We start from the raw sequence: 16,665 nt of genomic DNA on the forward strand, positions 1-16,665 counted from the left end.
TAATAGATATTTATTCTGATCTTTGATAAAATACACTATATTGAAACATCTACTAATATGTAAAGTATTAGATATAATTTCATTCATATAATACACATTCGTGAGTGTGTATATAGGTGTATGTGTGCGCGCGTGTCTGTTCATAAAAATTGTTTTTTAAAAAAATTATAAGAGGTATCGGTGAACATTCCATAAAAATATAGGGTACCCAGAATACCTTGGAAGTCATAATGCCGCACGTGAATTTCATCTAAATTAACAGCCTCTACATCACATTACATCAAGATACAAGACGATATCAACATCGAGATACAAGACGAGGAAATTATTGTAGGTTCATTTATACGCAATGTATACGCATATACAACTCGTCTCTAAGCATTCCAAGAAACCACCGCACCCCACACTACCACGCACATACACCTCTTCTATACTATATATATGGATATACTCCTACACGTGCACACACCACTCCTCCTCCTCATTCAAAAGTCCTCCTCATAAAACCGCATTGCCACTAAGCCCCTAACATTTTATTTTCTTTCTCGCCACCCTTTTCTCCTCTTTTTTACTCATCCTTTCTCATCTTACCTTTTTCTGATGAACAACCAACGTCCGAAACGTCGACGATTCTTTTGTTTTCAAGCGTTATAATGATAATACCTTTGTTAAAACTTGACCTCGTTTTGCCTTCTTTTTGGTTCATTACTTAATATATATACTACTACTACTATTACTACTACCAACACATGTTTAGGATCTTTCTTCATTAGTTTCCGTTTAGTGTGTCTTAAACAAAGTCATCCTGTCGCATCTCATACATTTCTAAATATTTTCCCATGAAAAGATTCTATTTCAGCTCGGAAAGATAAACCGATGCTCGTCAATTACGGAGCGCTCCCACTAGTTATAGAGGCGGATTGGATTGGCTTGGCTGAGTTTGGCTTGCCTTGACTTGGCTTGGCTTGGTTTGGATTGGATTGGCTTGGCTTGGATTGGATTGGATTATCTTAACTTTACTTAAGGCATTTGTTTGAAAGTACGAGCGAAGAGTACAGTTGAGAAATGAGGAAGGGAGAAGTGCTAATTACTTTTTTGACGAAAAGCTGATTCCTTATCGGCTGAGCAAGCTACAGACGAAAGAAAGAAAGAAAGAAATTATATAAGCTTATTATTTGCTAGAAGTTTTCCTCTTTATTTTCTTGGCGTTCACTTTAACTGATTTTCTGATTAGAATAAAAATCTTGTGATTGAATAACTAAAGAATATTTTGGAGTTAGAAAAATAGCTGATTTCTTTGAAATCACGTTGGGTTCTTTTCCGCTTGTCGATTATTCTGTTACTAATATTTAATTCTCATCTTTTCCAAGTGATATAAATCCAAAAGACGGGTATAAGATTACTGAGAAATTCATACTAGTTACATAGATTTAAAGTCACGCGAGTTTAAATTTCTTTAGTGAAGAAAATCAAATGAAAAAGACATGTTTACCTAACGACATCCGGTTCTATTCAAGTAAAAAAAAAATGCGAAATAGCAAATGAAAATAATTTAAATAAATATAAATACACGATAAAACTTGTACGGCAGAAATATATTTGTAGTTACTGAGAAGTATGAAAACTGAAATGCATCGCAAGGATTATCCTAAGAAGCTTTAATCTTACGAATACAGATTTATAAAAAAAATATATATATACTTTAAAAAAAAACAAGTATGTTTACGAGTTTGCATTACTCTTCGACTTCTATCAATCATTTTGTGTAATCCTTGATATACATGTTTGAAATTTATTCCTTCTGAAAATCACGTTCTAATCTGATTCTACTTGATATTTCTTATTGCACCGTCATCAGTATAGAAAGTTATTCTATATATTGGTTTTACCGAGATATGGTTTATTTATAATTTTTATACTCATCAAAGCAGTCTTATTTTCAATCTACCCCTAACAACATTCACTTGAAACTGCTGCTGGGTGGTAAAAACAAAAGCATAATTGTAATACTTTACTGTTTTTTATTGACCACAAGGGGCTAAACATAGACGGGACAAACAAGGACAGACAAAGGGCTTAACGGCATACGAAATACGTATTTTTATTACTTTTACTACTCACAAGGGGCTAAACACAGAGGGGACAAACAAGGACAGACAAACGGATAAAGTCGATTATATCGACCCCAGTGCGTAACTGGTACTTAATTTATCGACCCCGAAAGGATGAAAGGCAAAGTCAACCTCGCCGGAATTTGAACTCAGAACGTAGCGGCAGACGAAATACGGCTACACATTTCGCCTGGCGTGCTAACGTTTCTGTCAGCTCGTTGCCTTATTTTCTTTTTTTTTTTTGAGAGAGAGACCAGCTATACACAAATATCTTTATATTGCACTGTTGATTTCTAACAAACTGAGCCAATTAGGCTTGTTTTCTTCTAAAATATTATTATCTTAATATTAACAGTTTTCACCCAGTACTTATCGTATTAGATGTATTGTATTATTTCATGAAAAGGAAGATGCTAAGACAAAACGGAAGCCCTACTGAAATCATCAATTTCGAGGTCACAAAATGAGGCTACACTACAATGATTTCTTATTTATTTTCTCGTGACCCATATGAGGATTTTTTTTTTCAGTACTTCTATCTTCAATAGTCCCCATTTGTAGCGAAAATGTTTTTGCCACCAGAAGGGAATCAGATTTTTTTTTATGATTACTATTAATAGGAAATGTGTGCTGAACCCTGGAATTTTTATCCACATAGAACGTTAGCATATTTTTACCATTTAGTCTGGAGTACAGAACAATGCCAGTGACCGTTTACAGGACCTCCAAGACGGGTACGAAAGAGAAAAGGGGTAAAAAGATATCCTTAAACTGGAACCTAACATGAATGCTTGCAACTGAGTGGACTCCTCCGCTAAAGTTACACAAGGTGCCAGATGGTAACTTTAAAATGGACAACAGACAAAGACTACCTCCAATGTAGGTCATGACAAGATTTGAATTCATAATGCCAGACATCCCATCGGACGTTTTAAGGAAATTATCAGTCAAGCTTCCTAGATGGGAACGTTATCAACCCCGGAAGAATGAAGTCAAAGTTGATATTGGTGGATTTGAACTTAGTACACCAGAATAAACACTGTAAAACATTTCGCTCAATGCTCTACGATTCTACCAACTTGCTGTCCATTGCTAGGAATCGCATCAATTGGAGAACTCTTTCGTCTGTGGACATAGCACAGAAGGTTCAATGTTCTTTTAGTAATATAAGTAACTAGAGTTAACTTCTATACTGCTTGCTAACAAAGCATAGGGCAGTTACGCATTGTTCGCACACGTTACGCTTATGAGTTGTATATTGTACATATTACGCATTCATACATATTACCCATGTGTCCTAGATTTGTCGCGCACACACACACACACACCACACACACACACACTCACAAACGCATACTCACACAAACACACACATACAAACACAAACACTTAGTTTCCTTTAATACCTATTTCTTTACTACCCACAAGGGGCTAAATACTGAGAGGACACACAAGGACAGACGGACGGATTAAATCGATTATATCGACCCAATGCGTTACTGGTACTTAATTTATCGACTCCGAAAGGATGAAAGGCAAAGTCGAGCTCGGCGGAATTTGAACTCAGACCGTAACGGCAGACGAAATACCTGTTTCATTATTACCCAAAAGGGGCTAAACATAGAGGGGACAAACAAGGACAGACATATGTATTAAGTCGATTATATCGACCCCGGTGCGTAACTGGTACTTAATTTATCGACCCCGAAAGATGAAAGGCAAAGTCGACCTCGGCGAAATTTGAACTCACAACGTAACGGCAGACGAAATACCGCTAAGAATTTCGCCCGGCGTGCTAACGATTCTGCCAGCTCGCCGCCTTAATACCACACTCTCCTTCTTTCTGACTCACACTACTCACAAACTACACAAACGATTCTCAAACATTAGGAAACATTTCATCTCTCTCTGACAAAATATTTTTTCAGAAACATTAAACATGAATTCTTCTTCCTAAAATTTATTCTGTCGTCTGATTGAAAAGATCTTTGTTTACGCTGATTAATATTCTTAAATTCTTTAAGACAGAGATGGCAAATATCTGAATTATACATTTAATCGAATTTTTAATCGTTTTTCTTTCAGATGGTTACACCATGGTGGATGTTATCATGTACTGGCGCAATGGCAAAGATGCGGTTATGGGTGTTGATAGAGTCGAACTTCCGCAGTTTGACATAAAAGAATATAAAACTGTAGTCACAATTGAGAAACTAACAACAGGTAAAGGTTTTCTTCTATTTTTAATTTTCTAATTATGTCTTCCTTTTAAGTCTGCGAGTTAGCAGAATCATTAGAGTATAAAAAAAGGGACGGAGGCGCAATGGCCTAGTGGTTAGGGCAGCGGACTCGCGGTCGCAGGATTGCGGTTTCGATTCCCAGACCGGGCGTTGTGTGTGTTTATTGAGCGAAAACACCTAAAAGCTCCACGACGCTCCGGCAGGGGGTGGTGATCCCTGCTGTACTCTTTCACCACTCTTTCTCCCACTCTTTCTTCTGTTGGCCTGCTCGCTTAGTCAGCGGGGTGGCGTCATTCGAAGGCTAAAACAATGCGAACGCATTGTGACCAGCGATGTGTAACAACATCTGATGGTCTGGTCGGTCACGTGATCACGTGATAATAAAGGGACAGAAAACACCACACAGTCCTATTCCGAGCTCATATTTACTCTTTTACTTGTTTCAGTCATTTGACTGCGGCCATGCAGGAGCACCGCCTTTAGTCGAGCAAATCGACCCCAGGACTTATTCATTGTGAGCCGAGTACTTATTCTATCGGTCTCTTTTGCCGAACCACTAAGTTACGGCGAAGTAAACATACCAGCATCGGTTGTCAAGAGATGTTAGGGGGACAAACACAGACACACAAACACATATATATATATGCATATATATACAACGGGATTCTTTCAGTTTCCGTCTACCAAATCCACTCACAAGGCTTTGGTCAGCCCGAGGCTATAGTAGAAGACACTTGCCCAAGTTGCCACGCTGTGGGACTGAACCCGGAACCATGTAGTTCGTAAGCAAGCTACTTACCACACAGCCACTCCTACGCCTAGGAGTAAAGTATTATTTATAAAGTGGGAAATTGTTCTTTCTTTAATATAACGACATGCGTGGTAACATCACCCTTTAGTACTTCTGCTTTTTACATAATATTACCAGACGTAATCTTACCTTTCTCGTCAATCAAAAAGAAATACAGCAGTCCTTGGGAATCATTTTCATAAGTTATCCTCTGTGTGTATACGCGAGGCGGGGAACTATGCATGTGCATAGTTGAGTACATGTTTGATGTGTGTGCATGTAGTGTACTGTTCCGTGATGGTAAGATCAACTCAAAACGTATTCCATCTGGTGAGAGATAAATATTATTTAATAAGCACAATATATGTTTTTATGTGCTACTATTAGTTTCATGTGCTGAGAACATGCTAAATTGTGTATTCTAAAACGTCTAATGATTACGCTGGGACACTAGACGTGTTATATTACACTGTTTGGCACCTCCTCGGCACATGAAACTAATAGTAGCACATAAAAAACATATATTGTGCTTAGTAAAAAGGAATATATATATGTATATATATAAACTATATATATATATATATATATATATATACATAGGGTGTCCACAAAGTCTGGGTACATGGGGATTAACACATACTTTAAGAAATTATTGCTTCTTATATTTAATTGTTTATGTTATGATATTATTTACTCCATGTACCCAGACTTTGTGGAATTCCTGTGTGTGTATATATATATATATAGTGACTGTACTTAATATTATTTGATTCTAGAATTGTTGACAGAATCAAACGTTATGGATGGTTGATTCTGTCAACATTTCTACGCATAAAAGTTACATATCTCTGACTTGACGACATGACAATGAGTATTGATTGTGTAATTTACATTATGTAACTAACAATCACCTTATGTTAATGAAACGTACGTAAGCTTGTTTAACTAAATATCTTATAAACAATCTCTCATGCTTTGCTTTATTTTATTTTACATACACACGTTGTGTGTATGTATATATACATACATATATATATATATATATATATAGAGAGAGAGAGAGAGAGAGAGAGAGAGAGAGAAAGAGAGAGGAAAGAGAAGGTGGAGATGGTATAAATAACCAGCCAGACATAGCCATAAGTTCATTAGCAACAAAGCATCGTTTCCGAAGAAAGAGTGTACGACAGATCTGGAATACTAATTTCCATTTCCTTTTCTAGAAAATTCCATTTCCTATAAAATTAGTGGATGAATTTTTGCATCGATAAAGAGTTTTTCTTTGGTAACTATCTTTCACTATGTAACATAATTAAACTCAGCGCTGAGTGCATAGACGCTGTGAATTTATCTTTATCATTCAAATAATATACAATATATAACAGGGATAATTTATAATTGTTTATGAACCTGGGTCCTCGCTGTAACGCTTGTTTAACGTTATCATTTCGCATTTTCTTTCAGGAAACTACCAGCGACTCTCACTGAGTTTTAAGTTACAGCGGAATATTGGATATTTCATATTCCAGACATATTTGCCGTCCATTTTGATTGTAATGCTGTCATGGGTGTCATTTTGGATTAATCATGAAGCAACATCAGCACGTGTGGCCTTGGGTAAGTTACCCGAGTATTTTTGTTTTTTTTTATTTTTTAGTTCTTAACGTTTTCCAAGGAATTTTCGTATTCCACTTCAGTCTGTTTATCTATTCTCTTTTTAAAGTCTTCAGACTGCAGCCATGCTGGGGCATCGCCTTCAATTTGGCGATTCAATGAAGCGACCGCAGTACGTTTTTTTAAACCAAGTACTTAATTTATCGCTCTTCTGTACTGAACAACTCTTGGCGCAAACTCACCAACACCGGCTGTCAAGTGGTGGGGGGCAACAAACACAGACACAAAGACACACGTGCATATATATACATATATACGATGGGCTTCTTTCACTTTCCATCTACCAAATCCACTAACAAGGTTTGGTCGGCCCTGCTCAGGGTAACACGTGGGACTCAACACGAAGCCATGTGGTTTTTGAAGCTGAATACCATTATATATATATATATATATATATATATAATAAAAATTGTTATTTATAGGGTACATACAGTAGACCGAAAATTCACACAGCATACACCACAAGTAGAAATACCAAAAAATAGTGATGCCACCCCGGTTAGCTCCAGCACTTGATATAGTAATACAGACTCAAATGCAGACAGACAAAACACACAGACCCACAAAATCCCCCGAAAGCACAAAACTCACATTATGGCATGTTGGTTTAACAGTCGATAGTTGAACAGTAGAATACTGAATATCTATTTCTTGATGAAAGGCAAAGTCGACCTCGGCGGAATTTGAACTAGGGAAGGTAACGGCGGACGAAATAACTATCTTTACTACTCACAAAGGGCTAAACACAGAGGGGACAAACAAGGAGAGACAAACGGATTAAGTCGATTACATCGACCCCAGTGCGTAACTGGTACTTAATTTATCGACCCCGAAAGGATGAAACGCAAAGTCCACCTCGGCGGAATTTGAACTCAGAACGGAGTGGCGGAAGAAATACCTATTTCTTTACTACCCACAGAAAAGACAAACAAGAACAGACAAACGGATTAAGTCGATTACATTGACCCTAGTGCGTAACTGGTACTTAATTTATCAATCCCGAAAGGATGAAAGGCAAAGTTTACCTCAGAGGAATTTGAATTCAGAACTGAGCGGCGGACGAAATACCTATTTCTTTACTACCCACAAGGGGCTAAACACGAAGAAGACAAACAAGAACAGACAAACGGATTAAGTCGATTACATCGACCCTAGTGCGTAACTGGTACTTAATTTATCAACCCCGAAAGGATGAAAGGTAAAGTTCACCTCAGCGGAATTTGAACTCAGAACGGAGCGGCGGACGAAATACCTATTTCTTTACTACCCACAAGGGGCTAAACACGGAGAAGACAAACAAGAACAGACAAACGGATTAAGTCGATTACATCGACCCTAGTGCGTAACTGGTACTTAATTTATCAACCCCGAAAGGATGAAAGGCAAAGTCGACCTCGGCGGAATTTGAACTCAGGACGTAACGGCAGCCTGGCGTGCTAACGTTTCTGCCAGCTCGCCGCCTTTGGAATACTGAATATCAACGTTCGAGCTGAACGGAGTGTGTTCTGCGTTAACATATATTATTCTGCAATCGGTTGCTTTAGATAACCACAACCAACTATTTATTTGTGTAATACTATTTTAAACCAGACGTGTATATCCACATCATGAAAATTCGCAAATATCAATTCTTCTTTGTTGTTCATGAACCAAATACATAAAATCAAATATGCTTCTTATCTTTCGTAAACAGTCTGTGAATCATACACATATATGTATGTATGTATGTACGTATACACACACATATATATGTGTGTTCATGCATATATATATATATATATATATATATATATATATATATCCTTTAAGTTCGTTTACAGGAAACTTTTTTTTGTATGCATAAAAAAGCTTCTATTTAATTATGTCGGTTACAGCCTAATGATATCAACTTGCTATAGCAATTTTATGTGATTGTACCGAGTTGTGCCGGCATAATGTAGGATAAGTATAATAATATAATAATAATAATATAATAATAATAATAATAATAATAATAATAATCTATGGATGGAATTTAGTCCGTATTCCTGTGATGATTACTGTACTCTCTATAATATCCATGGACATCATGTGGATCATATCCATGTGCTCATTCCCTCATGTATATTATTCCCTCGATGTCCACGAATACTACGGAGTGTACTGTAATCATCCCAGAAATACGGTCTATGATCATAAGAAATATGTGATTTGTAGAAACGCACGTAGCGATACTTCAAAACATTTATAAACTCAATCCATGAACGATTGTTGTTACTATATATATATATGCATATACATAAAATATACATACACATGCAGATATATTTTTATATGCAGATATTGTGTGTGTGTGTGTGTGTGTGTGTGTGTGTGTGTTGTGTGTGTGTGTGTGTGTGTGGATTTATATTCGTACATCAAAAAATTAAATCCACAGTAATCAAGAGCTTAATTAATAACGGGTCGTTAAACTCGACTGTTTGTTACATTGAAGTAAATACAAGTGGGATCAATTTTCATGTTTAGACATTATAGGTTAAAATGATCTCAAAAAGCAACATGTTTAGCAGAAATGACACACAAGGTATGACACAAACACAAACACCCATACTCATACACACACGCACACTCACGCATAAAAAACACACTCATAGACAATTATATACATACATATATATACATACATACATGTACAATTGTCGTGATGATGACGCCTATTGAAGTAGAAACACATACTCCTGACTGCCCTCTTATCTTCAGACAATGATTCTGTCCTTTTCTTTTGTATTAAATCAACATTGGAGAATTATTTTTCTTGAGGTTATATCCCTTGCCCATATGGAACTAGTTTCAATCAACGGTTAATAATTATTACACATATAATGATAATGTGTAATAATAAGGCGGCGAGCTGGCAGAATGGTTAGCACGCCGGGCGAAATGCTTAGCGGTATTTCGTCTGCGTTACGTTCTGAGTTCAAATTCTGCCGAGGTCGACTTTGCTTTTCATCCTTTCGGGGTCGATAAATTAAGTACCAGTTACGCACTGGGGTCGATGTAATCGACTTAATACCTATGTCTGTCCTTGTTTGTCCCCTCTGTGTTTAGCCCCTTGTGGGTAATAAAGAAATAGGTTAATAATTATTACACATACTCGAGAGGTGAAGACGATATTAATAAATCATTAATTTCTGTCGTATAGTATTTGATATACCTTTGTCAATGTCATAGATATATAGATAGATAGATAGATAGATATGTAGGTAGGTAGGTAGGTAGATAGATAGATGCATACATACATACATACATACATACATACATACATACATACATACATACATACATACATACATACATACATACATACATACATACATACATACATACATACATACATACATACATGGATGGATGGATAGATATACATACATATCTATATATACAGAGAAATATCCAAATAAATAAAAGTGCGTGTAGGTTCGTGTGTGTATTGCATGTATATGTATGTGCGCATGTGTGTGCGTACGAAAGTGTGTTTGTGTGTGCGTGTGTGCGTGCGTGTTCTTTGGAAATACATCAAAATCTCTGTGTTGTTTTTTGGTTATGTTAATAAGAACTTGGATGCGTAATCCGTAATTGAATTTTGTGAAACTTACAATCAGATAACGAGACAGAATATTCTTTAGCTTTCCAATTTTTATGAATAATTTATAACGACAATACTCTTGGCGTACAAGTTTTTGCAAAGTTATTTAAAGTGAGCGTAGGTGTTTATGTGTGCGCGTGTGGAGATACATTTATATGTAAGTTGTATTTTCCGAGTTGTGTATACCAACGATGTTTACATTCCCAGCTTCTACATCGTCGCACGACCTGTTAGAATTAATACACTGCCATCTTCAAAATGGAAGGATAAGCCTGATGATGCATTTCTAGATATTCTACGTCTGAAAATAAAAAAATGATTGGTTTCTTTAGAGTGGAATACCTTTAATCAGTGTTCTATTCAGTCAGAACCGATCTGGTTCTAAGCAGCAACAACAAACACACAACAACGAAAACAACAATAACTGAAGCGTCGGATCTTTTCGGTTTGACCGGCAGCTTTTTCTAGAGGTGTCATATGAAATTATCACCCATAATTATGTCCCTAGTATCGATCTATTGCATTTAAATCGGTTTTAGGGTTAGGGTGGGGTTAGGAGTGGGGGAAGGGTATCTTTTTTTCTTCACAAATGTAAATAAACCCAATCTGTTTCTTAAACGAGGGACATATTCATACGGCGCAGAATGTTTTTTAACTCAATAGACGTCACTGATTAGTTGAAATTGCAGAAATTGAAGAAAAATAACAACAAATATCTTACAAACTATAGAATTTTCTCAATAAAGCCAAGAGAAAAGATGTTTTATAAACACATTCTACCAGTATACGAAGTTTTAAAATTTTTAGTTACCTAGAAATTATGTTAAAAACTGCCGTTCAAACCGAAAAGATTCAAATGAATACACTGCCATCTTTAAAATGGAAGGATAAGCTTGATAACGCATTTCGAGATATTCTACGTCTGAAAATAAAAATGATTGGTTTCTTTAGAGTGGAATACCTTTAATCAGTGTTCTATTCAGTCAGAACCGATCTGGTTCTAAGCAGCAACAACAAACACACAACAACCAAAAACAACAACAACTGAAGCGTCTCTTTTACTACTGCAAGGTTTCCGTAGAGTCTTTGAAACTTACGAAAAAGAAGGCATTGGTAAAATTCTCGTTTCCCACTTGTTTGGTTGTTTGTTTGTTTTTTTTTGTATATTCATTATTTCAATTTACTCTCGTATTTTTCTAAGTGAAAAATACATTCTTTTTTTATTTCTCTTTTACTTGTTTCGGTCATTTGACTGTGGCCATGCTGGAGCACCGCCTTTAGTCGAGCAAATCGACCCCAAGACTTATTCTTTGTAAGCCCAGTACTTATTCTCTCGGTCTCTTTTTGCCGAACCGCTAAGTGACGTCTTTGGTGACTCTTTTACAAGTACGATTCGCAAAAACTAGGTTTCGACTTCAGTGAGACTAAGTGGACGGCACATTGGGCAAGTGTTTGCTTTTATAACCCTGTACTGACAAATTCCTTGAGAATGTATTTAGTAGATGGAAACCGTATGGAAGGCCATCGCATATATCCGAAATATAATAAAGCTATTAGACAACCCTATGTAGTTTGATGTAATCGAGTGGCTTTATCGGCATCACTCCACATATTTTGCCTAATTTCTCATCTCTATTACTTAAAGGTCTACTTTAAAAATATCTATATCGCGTGGCTTAGTGGTTAGGGTGTCAGCATCATGACCGTAAGATTGTGGTTTCGATTCCTGAACCGAGCGACGCGTTGTGTTCTTGAGCAAAACACTTCATTTCACGTTGCTCTAGTCCACTCAGCTGGCAAAAATTGAGTAACGCTGCGATGGACTAGCGCCCCGTCCAGCTGGAGAACACATACGCCATAGAAACCGGGAAACCGGGCCCATGAGCCTGGCTAGGCAGTAAAAGGGCTTTAATGGCGGTGCCCCAGCATGGCCACAGCTCGTGAGCTGAAACTAGATGAAATGAAAAAATGAAAATATCACACACACATATATGGGTGAGTGTTAACATAGGTTACGGGAATGTCGTTTAAAATTTACGACTGTTGTTTCGGTGGAATATTATTTAATGTAGCCGTAAAAGATTACATCATAATATACAATCAACTTTCATCAGGTAAAATTTTGAACAGGTAAGACTTTAAACAGTCTGCTTGGACGTAGCCAACATTTGTGGCCTTGTGTGTATGTAGCTATGTACATTTATACAGAACGTAAAGACGAACGAAATGCTGTTAAGCATTCTATCCGGTATACCAACGATTCCGTCAGCTCGCCACCTTAACAATAACAACATCTATAATAGTAATAATCTTTTCTACTGTAGTCACAAGGCGAGTATTATTGGAGGAAGGGATTAAGTCGATTACATCGACCCCAGTACTCAATTTGTACTTATTATGTAGACCCTAAAACGATGAAAGGCAAAGTCAACCTCGGTGGAATTTGAACTCAGAACATAAAGACGCACGAAATTCCGCTAAGCACGTTGACCAGCGTGCTAACGATTCTGCCAGCTCGCCGCCTTAATAATCATTTCTATTATAGGCACAAGGCCTGAAATTTTGGGGGAGGGAGAAAGTCGATTGTATTGACCCATGTATTTCACTGGTAATTAATTTATGGACCCCGAAATGATGAAAAGCGGAATTGGAACTTAGAACGTACCGGCAGACGGAATACCTATTTCTTTACTACCCACAAGGGGCTAAACATAGAATTGGGCAAACAAGGTCAGACAAAGGGATTAAGTCGATTATATCGACCTCAGTGCGTAACTGGTACTTAATTTATCTACCCCGAAAGGATGAAAGGCAAAGTCGACTTCGACGGAATTTGAACTCATAACGTAACGGCGGACGCAATACCTATTTCTTTACTACCCACAAGGGGCTAAACACAGAGAGGACAAACAAGGACAGACAAACGGACTAAGTCGATGTAGACTCTAAAACGATGAAAGGCAAAGTCGACCTTGGCGGAATTTGAACTCAGAACGTAGCGGCAGATGAAATACCCGGCGTGCTTACGTTTCAGCCAGTTCGCCGCCTTTGACAGACGCAATACCTATTTCTTTATTACCCACAAGGGGCTACACTCTGAGAGGACAAACAAGGAGAGACAAACGGATTAAGTCGATTACATCGACCCCAGTGCGTAACTGGTATTTAATTTATCGATCCCGAAAGGATGAAAGGCAAAGTCGACCTCGGCGGAATTTGAAACTCACAACGTAATGGCAGACGAAACACTACTAAGCATTTCGTCCGGCGTACTAACGATTTTGCCAGTTCAATAATAATAATAATAATAATAATAATAATAATAATAATAATAATAATAATAAGGACTTACAAACACATATAACATACAGAAAATTGCACTACTAGGCACTGCACACATCCTACGCAGAACACTTTCCATACAATAACCATCAGAGCATCACAACACATACCCAAGGCACAGAGAGCTGCGCTCGGTAGTGAAGTGAAAGCACGCTATAAAAATAAAACTACTGAATAATAATAATAATAATAATTACAATGATGATAATAACAACAACAACAACAATAATCTGCTACTATAGTTCACGAGGAATAATCGCCAACCTCAGCTTATTCTGAAAACAAGCATTTAGCACTGAACATGTTTCTATAAACTTCTTGCTCGATTCTGCTTTTGCTGCTACGCCAAGGAATATATCATCAGAACTATCGGAGCGTAGTGGAAGGACAAAAGGAAAGTAGGCGTTTGTACGTGTGTTTTGTTATTTATGGCAGTGGAACAATGCGTTTGATTTTGATGTTTCTTGGAGTTTCGAGTTTTTGCTTTCTGTTAGTTTTGTTTGTTTTGGCAGGGAGCTTGCTTCTTTTCTTCATAGTTGGTGGTGGTGGGGGGTGGGGGCGATGGATTTTTCTACCCTATCGCCTCGAGTCATCGTCAAAAATAACTTAGGAATATTTACAGTAGCAGAAGAAACATTTGTTAATAGGAAACAGAAAATGTAATTCGGATAATGTGTATGAATAAATGATAAGAAAAAAACCTATATTCAATTACGAAAAATAAAACAAATAAAACAAAACAGTTAAAAACAGAAAGAGGGAGACAAACAAAGAGAGAGAGAGAGGAACAGGCACAGAGAGAGAGACAGAGAGACAAATATAAAACAGAGTCGAAAGAAAATTTCACATGCATTGCGAATATCGCAGGGAATGGTTAAATGGTTCTTGTACGAGCTAGTTGCCGTAAATAGTTTCCAAATACGAGTCAGGTTCAGTGTGTCATCTTTATTTAATACAAAGGTTGTTGTTGTTCTCGCTGCTGTTTTAGCGTTGTGTTTTTTATTTCCGGTCAAAATTTTGGTCTAAAAAGAATGAAAATAACAACAATTACTATATTAATGATAGATATAGTCTGGACCATGTTTTGTTGGCACCGAACTTGATATTTTGCAACATGTACATGTTACTATGTTATATCTTAGCCATTAATATTATTACTAACCGGCATGTGAGGCAACGAGCTGGCAGAAACGTTAGCACGCCGGGCGAAATGCGTAGCAGTATTTCGTCTGTCTTTACGTTCTGAGTTCAAATTCCGCCGAGGTCGATTTTGCCTTTCATTCTTTCGGGGTCGAGTAAATAAGTACCAGTTACGCACTGAGGTCGATGTAATCGACTTAATCCGTTTATCTGTCCGTGCTTGTCCTCTCTGTGTTTAGCTCCTTGTGGGTAGTAAAGAAATAGGTATTTCATCTGCCGATACGTTCTGAGTTTAAATTCCGCCCGGGTCGACTTTGCCTTTCATCCTTTCGGCGTTGATTAAATAAGTACGTTACGCACTGGGGTCAATATAATCAACTTAATCCGTTTGTCTGTCCTTGTTTGTCCCCTATCTGTTTAGCCCCTTGTGGGCAATAAAGAAATAAGAATCGTTAGCCCACCGAGCAAAATGCTTAGCGGCTTTTCGTCTGCCTTCACATTCTAAATTCAAACTCCATCGAGGCCGATTTTGCCTTTCATTATTTCGGGGTCGAATAAATAAGTGCCAACTGAGAACTGAGGTCGGTGTAATCGACTTGTCCTTTCCCCACAAATTTCGGGCCTTGTGCCATTAGTAGAAAGGATTATTATTATTATTATTATTATTACTAAGCGGCGTGAAAGGCAACGAGCTGACCGAATCGTTAGCATGTCAGACAAAATGTTTTGCGGCATTTCGTACGTCTTTACGTTCTGGGCTAAAATTCCACCGAGGCCGAATTTGCCTTTCATCCTTTCAAGGTCGATAAAATACGTCCCAGCTGTGCACTGGGGTCGGTATAATCGACTTATCCTCTCTCCTTAAATTGCTGGCCTTGAGTCAAAATTTTGAGCCATTAGTATTATTTTTAACCTGTATGTAAGGCAAAATCCTTAACACACCGCATTTCATCTGTCTTTATGTTCTGAGTTCAAATTCCGCCGAAGTTGACTTTACCTTTCATCTTTTCGGGGTCGATGAAATAAGTACCAGTTAAGTACTGAGGTCGATGTAATCGATTATGCACCTCCTCCAAGTTTCGCGCTTTGTGTCTATATTAGAAAGGATTATTGCAAAGCTGTGTTAAGCGGCGAGCTGGCAGAATTGTTAACACACAGGACGAAATGCTTAACGGCATTCCGTCCGTCTCTACGTTCTAAGGTCAAATTCCGCCGAGACAGAATTTGTCTTTCATCCTTTCGAGGTCGATAAAATAAGTACAAGTTGATCACTGAGGTCGACTTAATCGACATACTCCATCTCCCGAACCTGATAGTCTTATGGATATATTAGAAGGAATTATTACTAACCCTTGGCCAAATCGTTTGTGCATCGGGTAAAATGCTTAACTGGAACTTTTTCCGGTTCTTTGCGTTCTGAGTCGCAGAGGTAGACTTTGCCTTTCATTTTTTCGATAAAATATATACCACATGAACACTGGAGTCGATGTAATTGATTTATTCCTTCCTTCCCCACTAAAATTCAATGCTTTGTGTCAAAACTACAAAGAATCATTATTACTGACCCTCCAAGGGCAACGAGCAGCCAAAACTGTTGGCGGAAAAGATATTTGTGGTATTTCTTACTATTTTACTTTTCACTTTTTGTGGCTGTGAGAGACAGGTACTAGATTTTAAGGTATTCGTTTCCTGTGTTTGTGAGAAATAGATACTAGATTTTGAGGAGTCTTCTTCTTTAGCTGTGGA

General features: G+C 37.5%; 1 protein-coding gene across 1 annotated transcript in view; it reads left to right on the forward strand.

Annotated features, from left to right (window-relative positions):
- LOC115216391 (gamma-aminobutyric acid receptor subunit beta-like) overlaps positions 1-16,665 on the forward strand; it is a 489,200-nt gene that overhangs the window by 377,312 nt on the left and 95,223 nt on the right. Inside the window, exons 6-7 of the mRNA XM_029785687.2 lie at positions 4,197-4,334; positions 6,603-6,755. Of these exons, the coding sequence (XP_029641547.1) occupies positions 4,197-4,334; positions 6,603-6,755 (291 nt within the window). The remainder of the gene's footprint in view (positions 1-4,196; positions 4,335-6,602; positions 6,756-16,665) is intronic.

Source organism: Octopus sinensis, linkage group LG10 (genome assembly GCF_006345805.1).
Source record: "Octopus sinensis linkage group LG10, ASM634580v1, whole genome shotgun sequence".
Lineage (NCBI taxonomy): Eukaryota > Metazoa > Mollusca > Cephalopoda > Octopoda > Octopodidae > Octopus > Octopus sinensis.